This window comes from Oryctolagus cuniculus, chromosome 9 (assembly GCF_964237555.1).
Source record: "Oryctolagus cuniculus chromosome 9, mOryCun1.1, whole genome shotgun sequence".
Classification (NCBI taxonomy): Eukaryota; Metazoa; Chordata; class Mammalia; order Lagomorpha; family Leporidae; genus Oryctolagus; species Oryctolagus cuniculus.
The window spans coordinates 100,467,737-100,493,771 of record NC_091440.1 but is presented as its reverse complement, the minus strand read 5'-3'; the positions used below and the strand labels follow the sequence as shown (position 1 = coordinate 100,493,771).

General features: G+C 48.5%; 1 protein-coding gene across 30 annotated transcripts in view; it reads right to left on the bottom strand.

The window, feature by feature from the left end:
* Positions 1 to 26,035, bottom strand: part of CACNA1C (calcium voltage-gated channel subunit alpha1 C) — a 739,977-nt gene that overhangs the window by 12,467 nt on the left and 701,475 nt on the right. For all 30 annotated transcript variants that reach the window (NM_001136522.1, XM_051849894.2, XM_051849901.2 and 27 more), the window contains 8 exon segments: positions 2,072 to 2,173; positions 7,017 to 7,119; positions 9,040 to 9,136; positions 10,114 to 10,241; positions 10,796 to 10,961; positions 21,753 to 21,844; positions 22,993 to 23,058; positions 25,335 to 25,463. In NM_001136522.1, the coding sequence (NP_001129994.1) occupies positions 2,072 to 2,173; positions 7,017 to 7,119; positions 9,040 to 9,136; positions 10,114 to 10,241; positions 10,796 to 10,961; positions 21,753 to 21,844; positions 22,993 to 23,058; positions 25,335 to 25,463 (883 nt within the window).

The window sequence follows — 26,035 nt, the reverse complement described above, 5'->3', positions numbered from 1 at the left end:
GCTTCTTCTAAGAAATCATGCCCCTTGAAAAAATGCCATAGAAATGTTACAAGAATGAAATAAAATCATGGGTGCGAAGCATCAAGTGACTCTTGCCTCTGTGTGAGCTTCAGCCCCTTCCTGCGTTCCCTTGGGAAGCGGCTCTCAGCAGGGTGAATCACCTCTTCAGGAGAGCTTCGGAAGAGGACGGGATGCTTTCTGGTGGCCCCAGTGACCTGGGGGTCTCCTGGCATTCAGTGGCTCCAGATGTACTCCTAAGCACATCACAGCTCTGTCCTCTAATGGCACCTACGCGTTGTACCAGATGCCTGTCTGGGAAAGCAACGTGTTCATAATGATCTGAGCTAAGCATCTACTTATGAGCCTGGAGCATTTCCTGCATGGTTTTCGTACACCTGGAGGTTTGCAGGAAGGCAACTGCTGCGTGAATTGGTGGAAGACTGTACTCTGCTGTCTGAACTTGACCAAGAGGGGTTCACATTTTGGAAAAAACTGTTTCCCTGATGGCAGTGTTCTTTTGGTACCTGAACCTCCTCCACTATTGTCACAGTCATGGTCACTCTGCATCCGCGCCTGTGTGCATGCGTGCACACTCATCTACATCCCGTATGTACATTTGTTTAGCCCTTCCTGGCAGATGAAGAATGTAAAGTGCTGACAATACTCAGCTTTGTGTTACTTCCTTTAAACACGAACTGGTTCATGACAAATAGGTGCATGGGAGCAGCTTATCAGTTAGTTACAACTTCTGACATTTCAGCCGTGCCTGAACATTTATATACGAGGGGTACTTCAAAACATCTGTGGAAAAATGAAAGCACAGGGGCTGGCACTGTGGCTTAGCAGGTAAAGCCACCACCTGCAGTGCCAGCATCCATACAGGCACTGGTTCAAGTCTCAGCTGCTCTACTTCTGATCCAGCTCTCTGCGATGGCCTGGGAAAGCAATAAAAGATGGCCAATGTCCTTGGGCCCCTGCACCCATGTGGGAAGACCCGGAAGAAGCTCCTGGCCGCTGGCTTCGGATCAGCCCAGCTCCGGCCATTGTAGCCATCTGGGGAGTGAACCAGCAGGTGGAAGACCCATGTCTGTCTGTCTCTCTCTCTCTCTCTCTCTCTCTTTGCCTCTCTGTAATTCTGCCTTTCACATAAATAAATCTTTAAAAAAAAAATGAAAGCATGAGATACAAGCCAATTTTGAAATTCACACCAAGTATTTCCATCACATGTGTTTTTTAATCAACTTTTTTATGTCCCCTCACACAGTTTTCAAAATTGGTTTGCACCAAAGTAAACTTACCTTTTAGTTCCATATCCCACAAATATTTTGAAATACAGCTTGCACTGAAAATATTTCCTTATAGAATGCTTTACATTAGACTTAAGGCATTACAGTAGTATTTTGGAAATTCTATGTGTATGAATATTATGCTATCTTTGATTTTCATTTGGCGTTCTTGTAGGTAACAATACAAGGGGTCTTCAACAAATTTGTGGAAAATATGTAAAATGTAGGCAAAGGTTTTTTATTTTTTATTTTTTGCACAAAGATAAACCTTTCTCTTTATCCCATTTTCCCATTCTGGAGTATCTTCATAAAAAGAATTTGCCACGAAAAAGTGCTTCAAACTTGATGAGGCTGAGAAACACTGCTCTAGGAAGAATAAAAAAAATTTCAAACAAGAGGGGCAGGATCTCAGAGGATTCTTCTTCCAGGCCCCCAGAGCGGTCAGCCTGGTGGCTTTTGGGGAAGCCTATACTTTGTGGATTTCCTGGGAATTTCTGCCAGACTTGCACACATGTGCCTGTCCATGGCCTGCAGGCCTGCAGCAGATTCCCCATGTGACAGTGGGGCTCTGAGCTGGCGTAGGATGCTGTATCCCTGTCCCTTCTAACCAGCTGGGCCTTTGAGCCCCACAGGAAGGGTCTGGAGAAAGCAGAGCTCTTGCAAGCCTAGTGGACTCTCGGGGCCTATGTCCACATTTCTAATGATGCTACAGCCCACGGAGAGGAAGGCAGAGAAAGAATGTGGGTGGCTGAGCGCTCCAGGGCACACAGCCAGGAAGCACTTACCGCCTGCAGGGGGCACCACTTGGTCCAGCAGCTTCATGCTGGTCCGCTTCCAGATCTTCTTGATGATGGCCCGCAGCTCCTCATTGGCTTGTTCCAGGTTTCCTGAGGAAGGGAAGGTGCAAAGAGGAAGGGTCATCAGCCCATGGAGGGCCCTGGATGGGATGGATCCCTCTGCACAAAGCAGGGGGCCACTGATGGCGGCAGTGGCCCCTCCAGAAGCCCAATTTCTGTGTCTCTTCTTTCCTCACTGCTTGCTCCGCAACACCCTACCCCAGGCTGCCTGTGGCCCCCTCCCTCCTCTTGCCCTTCGTCTCTTTCTCTCTCTCTCTCAATTTTCCTTCCACCTTCCTTGCCTCCTGTGTCCTGTGCAACAGCACTGCTTTTCCCTTCCTCCCTGCCTATTGCTGAGGCCAGCCCCTGGGGTCCCACACATCTCATGCTGCTTCTCTTGTGGGTGGCCCTGGGTCTGAGCCGCTGCCCCAGCAGTGCCTGGCCAGACATCTCTCATCAGCCCCAATGGCCAGCACCAGGAGAGCAGAGAGGGTGGCTCCCCGGAGCGGCACGTCTCCTGGGCCTCCCTGGGATGCACAGGAATCCTGTGTGATCACAAGGAAAGACAGTCTCCCCCACACGTGAACGCACCTCTGTGTCAGTGAAGACTGCCCTCCCAGTCTCCCATAGGGAGGAGGTGGCCAAACCTCACAGCAAAAGCAGAAATCCGAAGACACTGGGTCCTGGGGCTGTGCATTTTCTCTGAGTCTACTTCCTCTTCTGGACAGACAGGCTCCATTGGTGCCTGTCCCATGTGGCCTCTGGGATATTGGGAGTTATGGCTGGGGAGAGGAATGCTCAGAACCTGCAGCTACAAAAGAGCGTGGAAGAGGTGGGACTCTAAGGTGCTCCCCACCCCCAGTCTCCACAGGGCACCTAATCCCTGCAGCTGGGAGTAGCACAGACTTCACTGCCATGATGGGGTTATGTTCCATGGCGCCTAGGATCTTACGACAGGCAGATGATCTAGGTGGTCTGACCAAATCACATGGGCCCATTAAAAGCGGGGAGTCCTCTCCAGTCTGGGGCGGAGGGACAGTGGGAGAGTTCGGCTTTGGCTGGCTGGGACGGAAACCTAAACCAAGACCCACTGTGTCAGCAGAAGACAGACAGGCAGTTTCTATGAGCCAGCAGCCAGCAGGGAAGGGGGACGCTGGTTCTGCAACAGCGAGAAATGAATTTCACCCTCAGCCTGAATGAGCCGGGGGGCAGACACTGCCCGAGAGCCTCCAGAAGGAAACGCGGCCTCATCCACAGCCTGATTTTGGTCTTGTGTGATCCTGAGCAGACAGCCCGGCCACGCCATGGCTGCACTCATGGACCAGAGAGCCACTCAGGGAAAAGCAGTGTGGTGCTTCGTTGGTGGCCACAGGACACTAGAGGCAGTGGTTGCTGCAGTTAAAGAGGACAGGCAGTGCAGAACAAGACTGCCTGAGGTCAAACCTGCCTCTGTGCCTGGAAGGCAGCAGAGAGGGGGTGATGGGCTCCCGGACTCCTCATCTGAGCACCTCATACAAACAGTCTCTGGAAGAATGCTCCTTGGCATTCCAGTTAGAGAGGCATTCAGTTCCCTTTGGGGTTAAGGTACTTAGTGATTTATGACACATGCAACCAGAGAGCTGCATAAATAATGCAGAAATATTATGGTTGCATAATATTCCCTCCCCTCCAAATTCATGTCTACCTGGACCTCAGCATGTGGCCCCAGTAGGAAATGGGGTCTTCCCACGTTAGTTACGATGAGGTCACGCTGGCCTAGGGTGGCCCCCTGTAAGAAGATGCACAGACACAAGGGCAAGGGGGCCCTGTGGTGGTGGAAGCACAGGCTGGAGTGGTGCTGCCATGCGCCCAGGAACACCAAGCACGGCTGGTAACTATCAGATACCAGGAGGGAAGCAAGGATAGATTCTCTCTCAAGAACCAACCCCACCAACACCTAAATGTTGGAATTCTGGTCTCCTGAATGGTCAAAGAATAACCTTTTCTTAGTTTTAAGCTCCCCTGGTTGGGATTGCCTGTGATGGTAGACCTAGGAAACTGATGTATCGGAGCTAGTGCTATGGCATAGTGGGTAAAGCCACCACCTGCAATGTCAGCATCCCAGATGGGCGCTGGTTCGAGTCCTGACTGCTCTACTTCTGATCCAGCTCTTTTCTATAGCCTGGGAAAGCAGTGGAAGATGGCCCAAGTCCTTGGGCCCCTGCACCCATGCGGGAGACCAAGAGGAAGCTCCTGGCTCCTGGCTTTGAATCAGTGCAGCTCTGGCCATTGTGGCCCATTGGTGAGTGAACCAGTGAATGGAAGACCACCCCCCCCCCCAAATTCTCCTTCTCTCTCTGTGTAGCTCGGACTTTCAAATAAATAAATAAATAAATCTTTTTTAAAAAAAAAGAAACTGATTTATCCTCCCAAAGGGTCTTTCATATCATTTCAGGCCTCAGGATCTGCGTGACTGTGCAACGTCACCGACATGTAGGTCATGCTTCTACTCCACACACTTTGCTTCCGTGCCGCAAGACAAAGGCCTCTCTGCCTTGCTGCCGGACTTCGACAACGGCTCCAGGTCCCTGCAGAAGGCTCAGCTCTCTCCAGTCCCTAAAGCTCTCTAAAGCCTCAGGGCTGAGGGCTGAGGGCAGATATTTGCTCAGAGTTCTTCCTGGCCACTTCCAAGAGTGTGCCTTTCCCTCCCGGCCTAGGGTTCTAACAGGTTTCGGAGGCCTTGTTTCTGGTAAGGGCTCACTCTTGGTAGACATTCTGAGACATCTTTGTGTGGACAAGACTTTCTTTAGCTCACAATTCAGCTGTAGTTTGCATGCGGCTAACTTGGCCCCTGGTCTTGGGAATTCGCACCTCAAGCTTAGCCATCTGTGTTTGACCCCCTTTGGGTAGTTCCTTCGCATTGTCCCAGCTGGCGCTGTCCAGGTGCCATGAAGTTTGTTCTGTTGGTGCAGCGCCAGCATTGCTGAATCTTGACTTGTGCATAGCAGTGTTTCATGCTCCGCCATGGAGCAAAAACTTGCCTCAGGAAGTGACATCAAGCCTTAAGTCTCAACGGCATATTCCTTCCAGAAGTCATTATTCCTTCTTCCCTTAGAAAGGGAAACCGTTTCCATAGAACATAAGTGCAATAATATTCATAGCAGAAAACTTGGTAAGGAAGAAGGCACAAGCCACCACTCAGGAATAATCAGTATTAATATACTGAAGAACTTCCTTCTGATTCTCCTATGTTATGTTTGTTATGTTATGTTATGTTATGATTCTCCTATGTTAATACACCATGTGTGTATTAAATGTATATTTAGTTGTTTTTAAAGTACATCTATTTATACTCATTTCAGAGTGAATTATTGCATTGGCTACTGCTATTGTATTGGCATTTTAGCCTCTGCTTCCTTTGTAGTTTAGGAGTAGCAGTTGACCTATTTCCTATTTTTTTTTTTTTTTTGAAGATTAGCTCAGGGACCAGCGCTGTGGCTTAGCCGATAAAGCCCCCACCTGCAGTGCCGACATCCCTTGTGGTCACTGGTTCGAATCCTGATTGATCCATCTCTCTGCTATGGCCTGGGAAAGCAGTAGAAGATGCCCTGAGTCCTTGAGCCCCTGCAATCATGTGGGAGACCCGGGAGAAGCTCCTGACTCCTGGCTTCAGATCGGCGCAGCTCTGGCCATTGTAGCCATTTAGGGAGTGAACCTCTGGATGGAAGACCTCTCTCTCTTGGCCTTTGCCTTTTTGTAACTCTGCCTTTCCAATAAATAAATCCTTAAAAAAAAGAAAGATTAGCTCATCATTCTACCACGTTTCTTGCTGGGTTGGTTCTCTTTTCTCTTAGTTTCTGATGTTTCTGTTGCTTCTTGGAAGAATTTTACTGGGAGGAGGCACCTCTCAGGCTACTTGCTGAACTAAATTCCCGCAGGTCCTCACTTTTCTTTGCTTTACAAATGAAGAAATGCAAGAAGTGTCAGAGAAAATGACTAACAGGCCTGCGATTAGGGACAGAGCTGGGATACATTCCATCTCCACTGAAGGTGGCGCTGACTGGCAGCCGAGATTCTGAAGTTGAAATGAAAGAAGGCCAAGGACAACGCATTCTGCCTCATCTGTGTTTTCTGTAATCGCTGTGCCCATGGGCTTCAAACCTCAGCTACAAGTGGATGACCCCTGCTGCTGGGTCAGAGAAGGCCCCGCAATGGACGCCGGGGCGGGGGCCGGTGGCCCACACGCTGCAGTGGGTGACAAGCTCTTGGAGAGAAATGGCAGCACAGGTGCCTGTCACACAGCTTTTCCCACCCAGTGGCTCAGAAACAGCCACTAAGGGCAGCAGACTCCCTGCCGCAGCCATGGCGGCTATGAACCCATGGGACGCCTTGGCGCACAGTAGCAGGGACCCCTCCATGGGATGATCAGGGGATCAGTCTGAAAGGGGGCGCCCAGGTGGCATCTCCACCCTCACCTTTAGCTGCACAAAGCAGGCCACGCCCTCCAGCACAGCCACCACTTGCCATGATGTCCCCTTCCCAATACAGGTCTTTTCCATTTCAAAAGGGAGTTGAGCTCTTGAGAGACCCATGCACTGCTGGTGGTGAGGCTGGGCCCCTCCAGGTTTTGGAACTAGATAGACCGGCTTCAAGGCATCGCCCAGAATAACAGCTTGGGTCCGAGGGAAAGCCAGGGCTCCAAATATGGAAGCAGGAGGCAGTGAGGCTGCTCAAGAGGCAAAGGGAGCATGAGCGGTCCCAGTCCCTGTGCACTTGGAGCACACACGCCCTGTCTCCCTGCACCAACGCTGCATGGGACAGGAAGGGCCCAGCAGCACCCAGCGCCTGCTGAGCTCCTCGTTGGCCTGTTGGGTCTTCCAAGCAGGTCTCCTGGTGGCCCAAAGGTGACCCTTACCTTCTGTTTTGATCCTCAGAGCTGTCCTGACCAGGGCAAACAGGGTGGCGTTGAACATGACCGTCCCGTCACTGTTCAGAGGCATGTTCATGGAGACCAGGCGCTGGAGGGGAAGAGGAGGCAGAGCTGGCGACCACAGCAGGCAGGTGGTTCTCAAAGGGCCTATAGAACCGTGAGGGCTGGGGAATGCTGGGAGGGTATGAGTGTGGGTCAAACTGAAATGTATTCAAAGTCTTTTCTGGGGAGCATCTTGGCTCAGGCAGGGATGGAATGCACCCCCGTTAGACGCTCTCTCCCTCGGAACAACGTTAAGCCTCCCCTGCCCTGCCTAGCTGTCTGCTCTGACAGACAGCGTGCTCTCCGCTGCGACAAAAGACAGCTGCACACCAGGCTTTCGCAGGGTGCCCGCCTGCCAGGCAGCATTCATCCAAAGCCCAGAGAAGACAAACGGAAACAGGAGGCTCCTCGGAGGAGATGCACTGCTTCCTCTTTCTGACTACTGACAAGCATACCTCCACATCCAGCTGGACCAGGATCATCTCCCCAACTTCCCTCCTTTCACCCCAAAATGCGCTACTGTTGCAAGGTGTCACAGCACACACAGGGGTCAGGAGGGTTGCATGAAGCTCATTACAGCATCTGTGCAAAGGGAGTGGTCAAAGACACTATTTGTCAGCTCCCATGGTGGCCTCCTGTTAATCTTAGCACTGGAGGGGTTATAATTTTCCTCAGTGACTGGACCCTGTGACCCTCACAGAACTGTATAGCGGGTTAACTGGGAAGCTTTGAGCCCAGCACAGCCTGCCCAGACTCACTGGGAGGTCAGCAGGGCTGGGCTTCAGCCTTGGCCACAGGGCACTCTTCTCTACTCTTATTTTCCATCATGTTTTAGCTTTAGCTCACATTTAATTTTGATTTGGGGAAACGTACAATCTTTTCGAGTGAACCTTCCACAAGTGGATTATCTACAGAGTTGAATCTTTCTGCCGTCTGTGTTTCTTCCTCTCTACAGCTCTCTGACTCTACCCCCTCTTCTTTGGTGCTTGGTTTCTGACCCAGCACGGGGTGTTAGAATGGTGACAATGGGAGTGACATGGCAGCTGGAATTACAGGGGAGAGTATGGGGGTGACTCTCTCCTGCTGTTGGGCCGCATGGTGTGCCTGGGTGCACACATGTAGGGGGTCTCACGCTCAGGACAAGTGATGTGTCTAAAAATGAGGATGTTTGTCTTAACCTTTTTTTGGTCTTGGATTCATTCAGGAATCTGATAAAAGTGATAGAGCCCCTGCCTGGTAAGGATGTTGAGTGTTTTACTGCTTTTGCATACATTTTAGGGCTTCACAAATGTCTGAAGCCAATGCATGGCTCTCAGATGGCAAACAAAACAAAACAAACAAAAAACCTCCCAACCTGTGCACTGCGGACTAGGAAGTTTCTGGTACTATGGTTTGGATTTCCCCCAAAGGCTTATGTCAATGGCACTAAGAGGGTGGGAATTTGATCCAGTCAAAGGTTTAGAGGTGGCATCTGGGGAGGTGATTGGATTGGATGAGGCCATGATTGAGTGATGATGGCCCTATAAGGAGAGACATAGAAGACACCTCTGTGCTCCTTATTGCCATGTGGTGCTCTGCACCGCCTTGGGCCTCTGTCAGCGAAAACTCCTCCAGATTTCAAACCAGCTGGGCCGCTTGGTCTAGGACTGTGAGCCTTCAAAAGCATGAGCCAAAATAAACCTCTTTCCTTCATAAGGAAATCCACCCAAGATGCCCAGGTGACCCAGCCTGCTGAGCTGACCAAGTCTTTTATTCAGGACGGGGTGCAGAGTCCACTCAGACTTAGGGCATTCACTCAGTTGTGCCTCAACAGAGTCTAGAAGGACCCGTAAAATCTAACCTGCCCCAGACTTACTTTTTTTAGGTCCCAAAAATATTATCTTTATTCACTCAAAGGGTTACAAGACAAACAGCATCTTGCCCCTCCTATTTTCTCATTTGCCAATGAACTCAGGTCGTCTCTTACTTTGCAAGCCACACGGTGAGGGCACAGCTTCCCAAAACCCAGTGGGGGCTGAATCCGCCGGAGGAGGGTCACCACATCCAGGTGTTTGATACGACCCCTAGAAGAAGAAGAAGAGAGGAAGAGCCATCAGAGGGCCCCAGAATCTGCCAGCACCCCAGGAATCACAGGTCCCTGAGAGTTAGGGGCCCATGTATGGGAAGAACTCTCCATGGTGGAGCCCTACTGGCCATGCACAACTGAAAGGTAAAACTCCCAAACCAATACAAAGGTGTTTAGATTTTAATGAACAATTTTGTGTCAGTGCTATGTTCAAGGTGGAAGGGATTTTAGCACTGCAATTAAATTCTCAATATGTGCTTGCTGCTTCAATCACCTGACAATATGACCAAAAGGTATTTAGTGAGTGTGAAGCAAAGGTGACTGACTAATGAGAGTGTTCTTAGACCTGAAGCAAGAATAGAACAGAGCTCTACTTGACTTATGAAGCTGTGATGTCCTAATAAACTGATCACTAGTAGAAAATACTGTAAATCAACAATGCACTTAACATACCTAATCTACCAAATGTCGCTTAGCAAATTCGTGACATGGTACATTGTGGAGAACTCTACCACCAGGTAGAGATTGTGTCACTGCTGGAAGCTGCACTGTCTGCTGCTGCCTAGCACTGATAAAAGGGATCCTACTGACTACTGCTGGCCCAGGAAAAGAGCAAAATTCAAACTTTGAAGTATGGTTTGTACCCAATGTGCATCACTTTTGCACCACTGTAAACTTGAAAGATCATTAAGCCAAGCCATGGTAAGCTAGGGACCATCGGTCCTTGGTATTCATTCCTGACACTAGGATCCCCTATCCATCCACTCAACTGCAGGTGATGGTTGTGTTTCAGACTCAAAGGTACTTGGCCTCCTCTTCTCTTGATGGCCCTTGGCCCTCCCCTCTGAGGTCTGGTGCAGTTCAGCGTTTCCAGTGCATGCACCTGGTGTTGACCTGTGTTGAACCCTTCTGCAGATCTGGTCCCTCACTCCACTCTCTCAGTGTGAGACATCAGGCTTTCCTATGGACACTCACTTGGCTTCAGGGTCATACTCTGCCCAGATTCTTTTAAATTCATCCAGATGGTGGGGACCAAGGATTGACCAGTCCCTTGTCAGGTAGTCAAAGTTGTCCATGATGACAGCTACAAAGAGATTGATGATCTGCAGAGAACAAGGAGTAAAATGAGGCACTTGAAGAGGACTTTCCTACACCCTTGCCTCTTGAATCTACCTTGCCAGCTAGTGCCCTTGCTCAGCAGAAGCCAAAATCTCTAAATCCCAGCATCATGTCGCCATTTAAACAGCAGCTCCTAGATCCTATATCTCTTGGACATAAACTTGACCTGGCTCCCCTGAGAGTTGTATGTAATGAGCCCACATGTAGGCTGGACATCTTCCCTTACACCACGTTGCTGGGACAGGCTATCTTCTTTTCCTCACTCCTCAGCAAGGTTCCAAAAGAGTGTAAGCTCCCTCTAGGCCTCCATACATCACTTCTGTCCTCTGGGACAACCCCACCAGGACAAGAGCCAAGAATGGACAGAAAGATGCTGGCTGAACTTGCTCTTGCTCTGGCCCAGGGCTTCCTGCCTGTATCTTTGTGTGGCTGGGCATTCCTAAGAAGTCAGCTTCTCTGATGGGGTTACCCTGATCATGAGCTGCAGAGACCAAGGTGCTGGGCTGCCCCGTCACTGTTGAGTCCCTCCTTGGCTTACCAGGAAGGCACAAAGCATGTAGAAGCTGATGAAGTAGAAGACGGCGAAGCTGCTGCCGCAGGGGGTCTCCCCTTCTGTGCTGTTGTGGGGCTCAGACTCTGGGGCACACTTCTTGCCTGGCATGCAGGCCAGCATGATATCCTGCCAAGCCTCCCCCGTGGCACACCTGAGGGAGAGGTGAGAGAACCCAAGATCCCTAAAGCCAACCTCACTCACAGATGCAGCTGGAGCCCCCCTGCCCCCTCCCCATGGGGAATTATTGAATGAGTGTGAATGCTCTGATGCAGTCATAAAAGATGAAAATATATAGCATAATTCTGAGTGTTCTGAAGTTTTAAACAGCGACACATTATACCTTTTCTATAAACTCATCCTTTTTGCTATCAGTGTTAAATTTTTGAGGTTTAGCCATCTGGGTATATTTTAGCTCTAGTGCCTTCATATTAGCTGCTATATAGGAGTACAGTCTATAAACACAGCATTAAGAAAATCCAGAAGTGGGTATTTGGCTTAGTGATTAATTAAGGTATCTGCTTCCCACAGCAGAGTACCCAGGTTTGGTAGCCAACTCCAGCTCCTGATTCCAGCTCCCTGCCAATGCAGACCCTGGGAGGCAGTGGTGAGGGCTCAAGTGATTGGGTTCCTGCCACCCATGAGAGACCTGAATTCAGTTCCTGGCTCCTAGCTTTGGCCTTGGCCCAGTCTTAGCTGACTGTGGGTATCTGGGGAATGAACCAGCACATGGGAGCTCCTGCCCTATCTGTCTCTGCCTCTCAAATTAATTTTTAAAAAATCTACCTTCCTGTTAAGGGATGTTTAGAATTTTGTTTTTAGTTTTATTTATTTATTTGAAAGACAGAATGATAGAGAAGGAAAGACAGACAGACCTTCCACCTGCTGATTTACTACCCAAATGCCCACAACAGCATGGGCTGGGCCAGGTCAAAGTCAGGAGCCAGGAACTCCACCCAGGTCTTCCACATGGGTGGCAGGAACCTAAGTACAAAGTCCATCATCTGAGACCTCCCAGGCTCATTAGTAGGAAGCTAGATTAAAAGTGGAGGTTGAGGCTGGCACAGCGGCTCACTAGGCTAATCCTCCACCTTGCGGCGCCGGCACACTGGGTTCTAGTCCCGGTCGGGGCGCCAGATTCTATCCTGGTTGCCCCTCTTCCAGGCCAGCTCTCTGCTGTGGCCAGGGAGTGCAGTGAAGGATGGCCCAAGTGCTTGGGCCCTGCACCCCATGGGAGACCAGGATAAGTACCTGGCTCCTGCCATCGGATCAGCGCAGCACGCCGGCCGCGGCGGCCATTGGAGGGTGAACCAACGGCAAAGGAAGACCTTTCTCTCTGTCTCTCTCTCTCTCTCTGTCCACTCTGCCTGTCAAAAAAAAAAAAAAAAAAAAGTGGAGGTTGAACTTGATCCCAGGCACTTCAATATGGAATTGCAAGCATCTCAAGTGGTGGCTTAACCCACTGTGCTACAACGTGCCCCCGCCCCCTTTTCTATTACAAACAACACTGAAATAAACGTGCACACTTTAGGTATCTGTTTAGAAGTGGAACTGCTAGTTGAAAGTACATGTGTCTTCACCAGTACCAGGCATTTCTTACTCTCCAAGTGTTTTTCCAGTTTCGACTCCCATCATCAGTGTGGAGATGTGTTATTAGAGATGCATCAACTTGTGGTATTAGTAGTGAATTCTAAAAAAATGTCATCCATACAGTAAGTGGCAATGATATTTAATGGCTGTTTTAAAATGAATCGAGAATTTTATCTTCAGTTAAACTGCATGTTCATATTTTGGGTTGTTGGACTCTGGGTTATTTTGGTTGTTCAATTTGTAGGATCTTTTATATTTTCTTCATATATTCATCCTTTGGTAATTATATGCATTACAAGTATCCTCCTCCAGTCTGTGGCTTGCCTCTTGCTCTATTTGTAGCATACTTTGGTGAATCTAAGTCTTAAATTTCAATGTAGCCAAATTCCTTCTTCTTTATTCCTTTTTTTCACCTACATTTTATGCTTTTTGCATCTTGCTTAAAAACCCCATTTGGTGGGGGGCAGCATTGTAGCATAGCAGGTAAAGCCATTGCCTATGATGCCAGCATCCTGTATGGGTACCAGTTTGAGTCCAGGTTGACCCACTTCCAATCCATTTCCCTGCTAATTCATCTGGGAAAGGAGAGGAGGATGGCCCAAGTGCTTGGGCCCATGTACCCATGTGAGAGACCCAGAAGAAGTTCCTGGCTCCTGGCTTCAGTCTTGTCTAGCCCTGGCCATTGCAGCCCTTTGGGAAGTGAACCAGTAGATGGAAAAAATCTCTCTCTGTCTCTCCCTTTCTATAATTGTGCCTTTCAAATAAATAATAAATCTTTTAAAAAAATCCTTCCCTATTCTAGGTCACAAAGGTATTTTCCTCTACATTTTTCAAAAGGTTCTAAAGTCTTATTTTTCACACTAACTCATAAACCTGAATTATATTTTTGTGTTCAACATTAGGTATGCATATGCTTTTATCTTTCTGAATAATTAATTTTCCGAATACTATTTACTGAATGGCACACCTTTACTTACTGATTTGAGATATCTCTTCTTATATAAATTGTATTTCTACAGATGCCTGGGTCTTGTGGCAGCCTCTGTTGCAATGCATGGGCTTCCTTGACTGTTCCTTTTTTTTTTTTTTTAAGATTTATTTATTTTTTGAGAGGTCAAGTTACAGACAGACAGAGGGAGAGACAGATAGGTCTTCCAACTGCTGGATCACTTCCCAAATGGCCACAATGGCCAGAGCTGGGCCAATCCAAAGCCAGGAGCCAGGAGTTTCTTCCAGGTCTCCCACTTGGGTGCAGGAGCTCAAGCACCTGGGCCACCTTCCACTGCTTTCCTAGGCCATAAACAGAGAGCTGGATGGGAAGAGGAGCAGCTGGGATACAAACCAATGTACATATGGATGCTAGCATCCATAACCTACTATGCCACAGTGCCAGCCCCTCCTCATCTGTCTTAACACCAGGATTCTACACTGCTGTGGGGAGCAACTCGGACTAGACTAAGTTACTGGAATTAAGACATTCTATGCATCTGCTCTCCCACAATATGGCGCTGGGAGAGGAGTAAACAACTTCTACACAGCTGCCTCTCGCCAATTTGATTGAGCTGCAGGAGCTGATCCTGCTCCTGATTGGAGGAGAGCGGCGTGCTCGGCATGTGGGTAGCAGAGTTGGGATTGGCGGAAGAGGACTATAAAGGAGGAGAGAGACAACATGCACCAGGAACATCCGGATAACATCTGAGCAGCCCCCGAGAGAGCCGGCTGGTGGTGTGCCGCTCCCCCGCGGAAGTGGGGAAAGTGGCAGGGGGAACCGCCCCTCCACGGAGGTGGAGGGGTCGGCAGCCAACCCGGGAAGGACCAGCAGCAAACCCGGGAAGGGCCGAGCAGACAAAAGAACAATGCAGGGTTTAGTGTCGTTCCTCCACGAAGAGGGGGAGCGACACACTGCCCCCACTTGCTGCCCTGGGAGAGCTCCAGCTTGCTCTTCCAAGTTTGTCCTAATGTTAATTTTTCTTTTCAATGCCACAGACACATTAGCAATGGAGCGTCAATTTCTATGAATGAAACTGTTGATAATCGTAATAGAATTTCATTAAAACATAGATTAACTTGGGGAATCCTGACATCTTTGTGCTATTAAATCCACTGTGGTATACCTCTCCATGTAGTTTGACTTCATCGGTTTTTAAAGTTTTTACAAAATTTATTTACAAACTTTTTACAAAATTTGTTAAGTTATTTTTAGGTATCTGTTGCACACTGTAAATGGTCTAGTTTAAGAGTTGTATCAGTTTGTTGTTGATGGAAAGAAAACAGAATCGATGTCTTATACACAGGCTAAATAAACTCTACTCCTAGTTTTAAGTTTTCTGTAGTTTCCGTATTTTCTGCAGTTGTATATTCTACCATGGCAATCAGGTTTTGCCATTTAATTTTGTTTTTTCCTCTCCAATTCTTATCATTTGGTTTAGTTTTTCTCATAGTATGGGGTAAGACTTGCAGTACCATGTTGTCTTTATTCTATTAGTATCCTATTAATTGTGTTAAAGTGTTTTCAGTTGATTTGCATGAATTTTCTACTTGCATTATCCAACAAACAGCAGTTACGCCTCTACGTTTTCGTATGTACAACCTGCGTTTTTTTCTCATTTTTTGTCGGCATCAGTGTGTGCTGATGAGCAGGGAGGTGTCCCCGTCTCTCTTTCCTGGAGAGCTCAGGTGACACAGGGATGGCCTCGTGCTCGACAGTCTGGTAGGCTCCACACAGGAAAATATTGGCTCTTGGGTCTTTTTGGAGGCTGAGACTTTATCTTTTCAATTTAAATTTATTCTAAGGATTTTTGTGATTCCTATTTTCCTATACAAAAGTATCCACTTCATTTAGATTTCTTAATGTATTGACATAAATTTGTTCATAATACTCTCTATCTCTCTTCTGTTTTTTCTTAAATTTTTATTTATCTTTTTGAGAGAGAGAGAGAAAGAGAGAGAGAAACAGAGAGAGAGAGAGTATCCTATCTGCTGGTTCACTCCCCCAAACGCCTACAGTGACCATAGCTGGGCCAGGCTGAAACCAATAGCTAGGAACTGAATCTGGGTGTCTCATGTGGGTAACAAGAACCCAAGTCCTTGCACCAACACTGCTGCCTTCCAGGGTCTGCATTAGTGGGAAAATAGAGACAGGATCTGGAGCCAAAAATTGAACATAGCTACTGGTTATGATGTCATAACCAGCAGGTTAAAAAGTCTGCCACAGGATGGTTAATAGTAGTAGTAGTAGTAGTAGTAGTTTGTTTTTGAGGGTTGATCTTATTTATTTGTTATTCCTAGGAAACCTTATTTTTGACAGGACTCATACTCAGAGACCAAGGTTCTCAGAGAAGACAGCCTCCATCTCTTGACAATTTTCCCATGGCATTTTTCTTCGGTTTCCATTCTCTGGGCCAAAAGTTTAACACATCCTTTGGGCTCTTCCTTCTGTCATGGTGTGCACTTTTTCTTGGTGCATGCCCCTGTGTCTCTGCTGCGGGACATGTACAGTAACAAGACATGAGACTTACGTGCATTTTTCCTAGGCTTTTTCCAGTCTTTGTTTAGCGGCCTCTGCACAACAGCTTGGAACCATTTCTAGAGAGACCGAGGAGTTTGCAGATTGTTCTCTGGGTCCCAGCTGATGAGGCACCATGGCGTCACTACTGAGTCCAGAATATCCCTCTCCTTTCTATTTGTACAACAAAACTGAGAAAGCTAGGATTCATAATCCACCCGTTCTTTCTTCAGTTCTCCTTGGTTTCTAACAGGAATGTCCCTTATCCGTAGCAGGTGCACACAGTCACACGACACAGGGAAGCTTCATTTGTCAGCTCTTTCACGACATCCATTCTTTGCCCAAGGTGTCTGCAGCCAACTTTGGTGGCCACGTCCTTCTCCCACAAGCACAGGCAGGAGATCCCCAGTTTCATCTTGAGGCAACTGATCATCTCCAGGTTGCCACAAAAAAAAAGTGTAAAATTCTCTTGTCTACATTCTAACTACATTGATTTTTGCACTCCTGTTCTTGTGTCTTTTTTCCAATTGGATTTGATGAAAGTTTTCTTATATATCTTTCCCAGAAAATTAGCTTTAGAGTTTATTGATGAAATCTATTTTTTGCTCTATATGTGGTTAATTTATGTTGTTTTGTTTTTAGTTTTAAAGCTTTAAAAGAAATGTATATGTTTATAACTTGGGGTTATATTTTGATTCCTTTTTGCATTTATTGGTTTCTTTACTATAAAATTTTTTATGGAATAGATGAATTTTGGGCTCTGTTTTCTTTGGTGTTGATTGATGTGTCTCATATGCCTAAGACACAGTACTATTACTCTAAATAGTAATATTTAGAGTAATATTTCTAAATAGTTTACAGTTTCAGCTTTGATACACTTAGAATAAGAAGTATTTTAAGGGGATGATTTGGAGGGGCTATTGTTTTATGGTTAATTTCCGATTTACTTATATTGAAGTCAGAATTGTTAGAATTTATCAAATTCTTCTCATGACCTAAATTTGGTCTAATTTTTATGAATATTTCTGGGTGCTCAAAAGGTATGTGGATTTTTTTTGCCATTTGATCTGGTTTTTTAAAGACTTATTTATTTATTTGAAAGGTAGAGTTATATGGTGGGGGGCAGAGGGAGGGAGAGAGAGAGAAAGCAAGCTTCTATTCACTGGTTCACTCCCGCAATGGCCAGGGCTGAGGCAGGTCAAAGCCAAGAGCCTGGAACTCCATCCAAGTCTCAAAGGTAGGTGGCAAAGGCCAAAGTACTTGGGCTATCTTCTGCTGCTTTCCCAGGCACATTTTACAGGGAGCAGGACAGGAAGCAGAGCACCCAGGATTCGAACTGGCACTCATATGTGATGCTAGCATCGCAGGTGGTGGCTTAACCCACTGTGCCACAATGCCAGCCCCATGATCTGTTATTTTTTATGAAGTATATTAAATCTTCCACTGTGTGCTTATGCACATGTGTGTATTTTTTCCTTATGGTTCTATCAAAGTCTGATTCATTTCCAAATTACATAGTTGGGCTCAGTCAGTTTTATGACAATTCTAAATTCTCGTTTTTCTTATACCTCTTCATCTTGTTTGATGTGTTTTGCTTGGAGTTCTCTTTATTCTGATACTGCTACTACTACATCTATAGTGTAAGCACCATCTGGTATTCCTTCCCCATCCTTTTATTTTCATTCCCTTTAGGGCATCTTAAATTACTGTATCTATTATAATAAATAGGCTAGGGTTACATTTCTTAAATCCAACATAGACTATGTTTTAACAGAGAAATTTGTCATTTTTTTTTTAGTGACTGTGACTATCTTTGCTCCTATTGCTGCCATCTTACCACACTGTTCTAAATTCCACATTCTATTTCCTTCCTTTGATGAATTGCCCAAGTTTTTTTTGTCCACTCCCCAACCCCCCACCAGTGGTTTGGAATATATATATTGCATTCCCTGTTTTCTAGTGGTTGATATTTAAATATACTTAAATGTTTTTAAATGTAGCTTTTCATTGCGTTTAAAGGGCAAAGTGAGAGACAGAGACCTCAGAGAGCTCCCATTCAATGATCCACTCCCCAGATTCCCATAATAACCAGGGTCAGGCCCGATGGAAGCCAGAGGCTGGGAACTCAACCCAGATCTCCCACACAGTGGCGGGGACCCAAGCACTTGATCCATTGCTGCTGCCTCCCACGGTGCACAAGAGCCAAAGCTGGAATGGAAAGCAGAGCCAGGCCTGGATCCCAGGCCTTCTCATATGTGAGGCAGGCCTTCCAAGTGCATCTTAACCTCAGTGACAAACACATGGCCTGAATTTCAAGTATTTAACATATATATTTATACACACTTTTTTTTTTTTTTTTTTTTTTTTTTTTGACAGGCAGAGTGGACAGTGAGAGAGAGAGACAGAGAGAGAAAGGTCTTCCTTTGCCGTTGGTTCACCCTCCAATGGCCGCCGCTACAGCCGGCGCACCGCGCTGATCCTGGCAGGAGCCAGGTGCTTTTCCTGGTCTCCCATGGGGTGCAGGGCCCAAGCACTTGGGCCATCCTCCACTGCACTCCCTGGCCATAGCAGAGAGCTGGCCTGGAAGAGGGGCAACCGGGACAGAATCCGGCGCCCCAACCGGGACTAGAACCCGGTGTGCCGGCGCCGCAAGGTGGAGGATTAGCCTATTGAGCCACGGCGCCGGCTCTATTTATACACACTTTGGATGGAGCTCCCAGTTCCTGGCCTTGGGACCATCTGTGGAGTGAAGCAGCAGATCAAAGATATCTTCCTCTGGAGAACCCCCTCTCTCTATCACTCTTTCAAATTAATGAAACAAAAATCTGTTTTAAAGAGTTACATATAGAATTATAGTATCAATTTCTTCTCCCCAAAGAAGAGAAGAATCTTATTACAGTTTCATGCTTCTCATTCATCTACCTTCTCACTCCCTATTTGCCGGCATAATAGGGGATTATGCTGCCAAATTGTGACTGAAGTTGTGGATATTTTCTCTGAACAATTATTTACACTTCATACAACTCATAACCATAAACTTTATCATATCTTTACCTGTGCTATTAATCTTCATACTCTATTTCTTAGACTCACTTTTCATTTCATGGAAGAGTACTGTTGTGTAACTGCTTAGGGAAGGGTTTTATGAGGGAATAACTTTCTTGGTTCTTATGTTTCTGAATGCTGATTAGATTCTATGTAGGAGTCTAGGTTCAAAAATACATTTTCCTCATAATTTTGAAGTCTGAGGTTAATTGATTCTTTTGAGAGAATTTTTTTTCTTTTTTGGCAGCACCATTATAGAAGAGACTGTCTTCTCTCCATTGCATATTCTTCTTTTTTTAAAAAAAATATTTATTTATTTATTTGAAAGTCAGAGTTACACAGAGAGAGAAGGAGAGGCAGAGAGAGAGAGAGAGGTCTTCCATCTGCTGGTTCATTTCCCAGTTGGCAGCAACAGCTGAAGCTGCACCAATCCGAAGCCAGGAGCTTCTTCCAGGTCTCCCATGCGAGTGCAGGGGCCCAAGGACTTGGGCCATCTTCTACTGCTATTCCAGGCCATAGGAGAGAGCTGGATTGGAAGTGGAGCAGCTGAGGCTCGAATCGGCGCCCATATGGGATGCTGGCTCTGCAGGCAATGGTTTTACCGGCTACTCCACAGCACCAGCCCACCCGCCTGTCTGCCCGCCTGCCTGCTGCCTCCCTTCCACTCTCTTTCCCTCCCTCCCTCATTTTCTCTCTATTTTTTTTAAACAGAAACTATATTTAATTTTATTAATTGGGGTGGCTCCCATCTGCTGATTCACTCCCAAAATGCCTGTGGTAGCCAGGGCTGGGACAGGCTGAAGCGAGAAGCCAGGAAGTCAAACCAGGTCTCCCACAGGGTGGCAGGGACACAAACACTTGGGTCCTCACTTGCTGCTTCCCAGGATGTATGTTAACGGGAGGCTGGAATGAGAACTCAGTCTGGACACTGTGATGTGGGCTGCTGTACATCCCAACGGTGTTTCAACCACTGTGCCAAACTCCTGCTCCCATGTGTGTTCTTTGTTCCTTCGTTGAACCTCAGTGGATGAAATGCATGGGTTTGTTTCTGGAATCTAATATGTTACGTCAGTTGTGTCTGTTTTTATGTAGTGACCATGCCATTTTGGTTACTAATTTTGAGGGTAGCATCATACTTCCAATTTTCTTTTCTTTCTCATGATTGTTTTAACTATTTGGGGGTCTTATGTGGTTCCATATGAATTTTAGTATTCCCTTTCTATTTCAGTGAAAGATGCCACTGGAATTTTGATAGGAATTCCACCAAATCTGCAGAAAACTTTGGGTAGTATGGACACTTTAACAATATTAACTCTTCAATCCATAAACATGGCATACTTCTCTATTTCTTTGTGTTGTCAACATTTCTTTCATTAATGTTTTATAGTTTTCTGTATATGGATATTTCACCTTCTTGGCTAAGCTTACTTCTAAGTATTTTTATGTTACTGTGAATGATATTAATTTTAATTTCTTTTCCAGATTGTTCCTTGTTAGTGTAAATAAATGTTACTATTTTTTGTGTTGATTTTGTATCCTATAACTTTACTGAATTCATGTGTCAGTTCTACCTATGTCTTAATGGAGTCTTAAAGTTTTCTACATATAAAACCATAGAACTGCAGAGGTAATTTCTCTTCCTCCTTCCCTGTTTGGAGGCCTTTTATTTCTTTTACTTGTCTAATTGCTCTGACTAGAACTTCCAGTCCTGTGTTGCATAGAAACAGTAAGTGAGAATGGGGGCTGGCATTGTGATGTACCTGGTAAAGCTGCCACCTGCAGCGCCAACATCCCATATGGGTGCCAGTTGGAGTCTCTACCGCTCTGCTTCCAACCCAGCTCCCTGCTAATGCACCCAAGTGCTTGGGCCCCTGCATCCATGTGAGAGATCTGGAAGAAGCTTCTGGCTTTGGACTGGCCCAGCTCAGGACGTTGAAGCTATTTGGGGAGTGAACTAGCAGATGGAAGATCTCTCTCACTCTCACTCTCGCTCTCTCTCTAACTCTTTCAAATAAATAAACAAATCTTAAAAAAGAAAAAACAGTGAGAATGGCCATGCTTATACAGCTCCTGATCTTCTAAGAAAACCTTTGAACTCTCCGCTGGGTCTGCTGTCTGCTCTGGGTTGGCCACGGGTGGCTTTTATTGTGCTGAAGAGCATTCCTCCTCTGCCTCAGTTGCCAAGGGCTTTTATCATGAAAAGATGCTGAATTTCATCAAATGCTTTTCTGCGCCTATGAGATGCTCACATGGCTTCTGCCCTTCAGTCTTACTGTGCTGCCATCACCTTTACTGATCTGTGTGTGTGGAACCATCCTTGCACCCCAAGTTCAGACGCTGCTTGTCTGTGATAAACGAGCCTTCTAAGGTGATGGCATTCTGCTGAGGATTTCTGCATCTGGGTTCCTCGGGGACAGACCTGGGGTGGACGGCACAACCTGAGGCTGGCTCACGTGGAGATAAAACTCAGCGCACAGCAACCGGCAGGCACTGGCCAATGGCTCTACCTCCGTGTTTATCTAGCAAGGAAACTGAGACCAGAGATTCCGTATCTTGCTGAAGGTCAGAAAGCCAGTGTGTGGCAGGCCTGGCCTTGAGCCCATACAGATTCCCAGCCAGTGTGTTTTTAGGGTTTGACTTTTTGGTCTCCAAAGGGGTTTCAGTGGTGGCCAGCAGGTATGTCACAGAGGGAAAGTCACGTCGAATAACAGAGGGGAGGCTTGCAAACGGGGAGACGGCGCCCTGCTTCTCCGCCCAGGCTGCATCATGCAAGTGTGAGTGTGTGCATGTGTCCTGGAGACCCACCTGAAGAGGAGCAGCACAGCTTGGGGGAAGGTCTGGAAGTTGTTGTTCCGGTTGATCTCCGTGGTGTCGTTCAGGGCGATTTTCCCAAACACCTGATGGGGGGAAGGAAGAGGTACTGGGTGACCTGCGGCCAGACGGAGGGTCCTAACATCCAACTGTGGGTCCGGTCAGTGGTTTCTTTGGGGGATACAGGTGTCTCTGGGACTGGCTGACATACAAGGCAAACGATCTCACGCTGCAACCTGGTAGGCATCTGCTGCCCACCCAGACTCTGATCCCAATTCCTTCCCCTGCACAAGGGAAAGAGGAGCAGTGTCTTTGACCCTCAGGAAAGGTCCCTGCACCCCAAGGTGAGCTGGGGCTGCTTAGAAGGGGACCCTCCTTCTGGGCAGCTCCTGGGGTTCACTGCCTTCTGCCCTCTGCTGTGTCAGCTCGGTATGTCCATGTACTCTTCCAGCTTGAGCTCTTGGCTTTGGGGTGATACAGAATGTGTGATCCAGGGCTTAGGCAACCTCATTTCATTTCTGAAACCCAAGGTCTCCTCTCTCCCTGATCTTTTTGTGAAAGCGACACTCACCTTAGAAACAGCCACTCTTTGTCAGGTATCAGGGTGATCTCAAAAGGCGTTGGCCCATGAGCCCTTGGGTCCTTCTGCACTGAGCACGCAGAAGGAGCTATGGAGGGAAAGCTCAAAGCTGTGGGGGTGGGCAGAGGGAGGTCCTCCTGTGTCTGACCTTGGGGACCCAGCCAGAGACCTGGAGAGAGGCTGGGAGCTCTGGGTGTGGGGCAGGAGAAGGTGCAAGGGGAGTCTGCGAGGGAAGAAGGGAAGACCCCCAAAAAACTGCAACACATTTGGTGGGACAGGCCTGCCTTCTGGCCCTCCCAGTCGCCGGCCTGCACTGAGCAGCACTGGTAGGCAGTCACCCTCAGGGCCACCAGACCTGGCCAGAGTAGGGCATCTGGTCAGGCACACCCTTCCCGCTGTTTCTTGAGAAAAGGCTGGGTCTAATTCAGGAGTAATTTCCTGTACCAAGGGCAGAACCCAGGCCTGGGGCCATGGGAAGGAAGCTCTCTGCACATAGCCCATAACTGACCAGCCACCCCTCTACCTAGAGGAGACCCATCTTGGGGAACTCAGCCAGCAAGAGTGAGGGGCAGAGGAGGAAGGGCAGGGAGGTGGTGCCGGAAACTGGAAGACAAGGAGGCGGCCCTGGGGCCAGCAGCGGGTGGCCCTGCCTACCTGCATCCCGATCACAGCATAGATGAAGAACAGCATTACGATCAGAAGAGCCACATAGGGCAGGGCCTGGAAGGAAGCAGACGTGACCGTGGTGAGGCGGCACGGGAGGCCGGCCGGGTCCCTGCTCAGCAGCACCGCGCCCATCTCTGCAGCCAGCAGCCGCTGCCTGCGGCCAGCATGGCACCCACGTACGGGCACTGGGAGGAGGCCTTGGGAATGGGCACTGACTTCTCACTTCAGCTCAGATTTAACCCGCTGAGCAGCAGTGTGGTGGGCCAGGAAAAGGAGGCGCAGAGTGACAGATACGGCGTGATCCCACCATAGTAAACCAACGGAGATGAGCAAGGCTGCCTCCGACCCGATGGACGTACAGCAAGGAGAAAGCGGTGGGGGCTGAACACTGCTCACGGTGGGGACACAGGGAGTGGCTTACTGTTGCTCCACCAGTTGTGGTGAACAGGTATTACTATTGTAGTAAGAACACGGAATAACGAATAAGTGTGAAGGAAGATCTTGACGCCAACTTTTTCTGCCACTCTGTAGCTTGTGCCTGTTGCTTAACCTCTCTCAGCCTCAGTTTCCTCATCTGAAGAATGGGAATAGCAATAATTACCTCTCAGGAGTTGTGTGGTGTGTAATTTTTCCTCCATATGCTTTAAAGCATATGAAGGGGCCGGTGCTGTGGCGCTGTGGGTTAAAGTGCCAGCCTGCAGCACCGGCATCCCATATGGACGCAGGTTCGTGTCCCGGCAGCTCCACTTCCTATCCAGCTCTCTGTTATGGCCTGGGAAAGCAGTAGAAGATGGCCCAGGTCCTTTGGCTCATGCACCCATGTAGGAGACCCAGAAGAAGCTCCTGGCTCCTGGCTTCGGATCAGCTCAGCCCTGGCTATTGAAGTCATTTGGGGAGTGAACCAGGAGAATGGAAGACCTCTCTCTCTGGCTCTACCTCTCTCTATAACTCTTTCAAATAAATAAAATAAATCTTTAAAAAAATAAAGCATATGAAGCGTGTGGTGCAATGTCTTGCACAGAGTGGGGGTTCCACACATTTCTTCAACTCAACATATGATCTGCCCAGTAGCTCAGACGATTTCGTCTCCCCGCCACTTCTGGAGAGAGGTGTAGGGCGCCTCAGTACCCTTTATGTGTGAGCATCCAACTCAAGCCCCTTGCTTAGCCAGCTGCCCAGGACCACTAGGTGGCACTGTGAGCCCACACGATGCTTTCTTGTCTCATTGACATTCCTACTCCACATTCTAGTCGCTTCCTTTTGGCCACCCCCTATCTACTGCCTCTTCCCAGCCCAGGGAAATACTGGGGGTGGGGAGATGCTGTTTAGCCACTCACAGCTGTCAGCCTCTAGAGGCACTGGGCTGGGGAGCTACTGGCTGATTATCTTGGAGGGTCTGACAGCACGCCTGGAGGGGGTCTGGCTGTAAGGGGTGTGGCCTGGCTGAGGGCTTTGACTGCTGGTGCCTAGAGGGCTCTGGGGAGGGCCTCCAAAGCAGGCAGGCACCTGGTGGCAGAGCACCTGCCCCCTGGCTGCATCCACCGCACCAGCACCACCCCCAGGCCTGCCTGCCAGAGCAGAGGACACTGCTGGTCAGTCCGCCACTGCTTGGAAAGCCTGAGCGGCATGTCCCTGGATGGAGAGAAACCCTCCTGTGGCACCAAGCCAGGGAGGCAAGGAGCCAGATTTAGAGGTTTGTACACTCATCTTCCAGGAATTCAAGTGACCTAACAGCTTTGCTTCTCTTTAACTTCAGACTTACATAACTCTCCTTCGAGCTGGCCAGGAGCGATCATTATTCTGTTTTTACAGATGGAAAATGAGGACTGAGCAAAGGGAATGAACCATGCAGTTAGGCAATCCTGTGCCCATACGCAGGGACCACTCTCCCCAAGTTGGGTGACAACAGGATGGTGAGAACCTGGGTAGTCAGAGACGCAGGAGCAGGCAGCAGAAATGCCCATTGGGAGGAAGGTGACGGCCAGATTGGAAAAATGCCAGAGTTGGAGGGGACCAGGGAGCTTAGCAGATGATATGGGCCTCTGTTCTTCAAATTTGTTTCATGCCACAAACCCCTTTGTCCAGAAAATAACTACAAAGAAAGACACTGACTCTGGGTTAGGTGGGGGTGGATCTGAGGGCTCCAGGAGCCTGCTTTTGAAAATCCCAGAGCTACTCTGGGCCCCTTACTGCAGAAAGCAAGGTGTTGCCATGTGGCTATGAGTGGCGCCGTGAGGATGGTCCAGGGCCTGCAGCTCTCTGCTCCCGGGGCCGTTGCTGAGAGCGGGCCCCCGGCAGGCAGGCCGGGCGTGGGCAGGCGGCACAGCTACCTGGAAGGACTTGATGAAGGTCCACAGCAGCGTCCGGATGCCCTCCCCGCGGCTCAGCAGCTTGACCAGGCGCATGACCCGGAACAGGCGGAAGAAGGTGATGGAGATGCGGGAGTTCTCCTCTGCGTTCTGGAATCCATCGGCAACAGGTGCAGTTAACACAGCGAGGGGGCGGGGCAGGAGGGGGTGGGCCCACTCCGAGACACGGCCCTTGGGTGGGGCAGGCAGGGCAGGGAGGGCTCAGCTGCACGAGACTCCTTGGCTCCTGTCTGCAGCCTCGGAGGCCCAGACAACCACCTTGGCCGGGTGGACAGCCCAGCACAGCACGGTCTCTGCAGAGCCAGGCTGTGCCCACGCCCCCATGCTCACAGCCCTGGCTTTCCCGTCACCCTCTTCCCTTTAATACCTGGTTCTGGGCTCCCTGAAGGGGCCCAGGAAATTCCATCAGGAACTTCCAGATGCTTTAGAATCTCTGAGGCCCAGAGTCTGCGTGGTGCCAAGGAGCACCCCAGCCTGGCCCATCTAGTTCTGCTGAGGGTCCTGCACTTGAGGAGGACTGGGCTCTGCCAGGAGGCAGGCAGTGGGGATGACTACTTTTGGGGGGCCTGATATGCTACCGGCTGAAGTGTCCTCACTTCCCAGCTGCTTGGAGCTTCAGCCTTCTCTGGGTCCCCTGCCTCCAGTGGCTCCGGGGTCAGGAG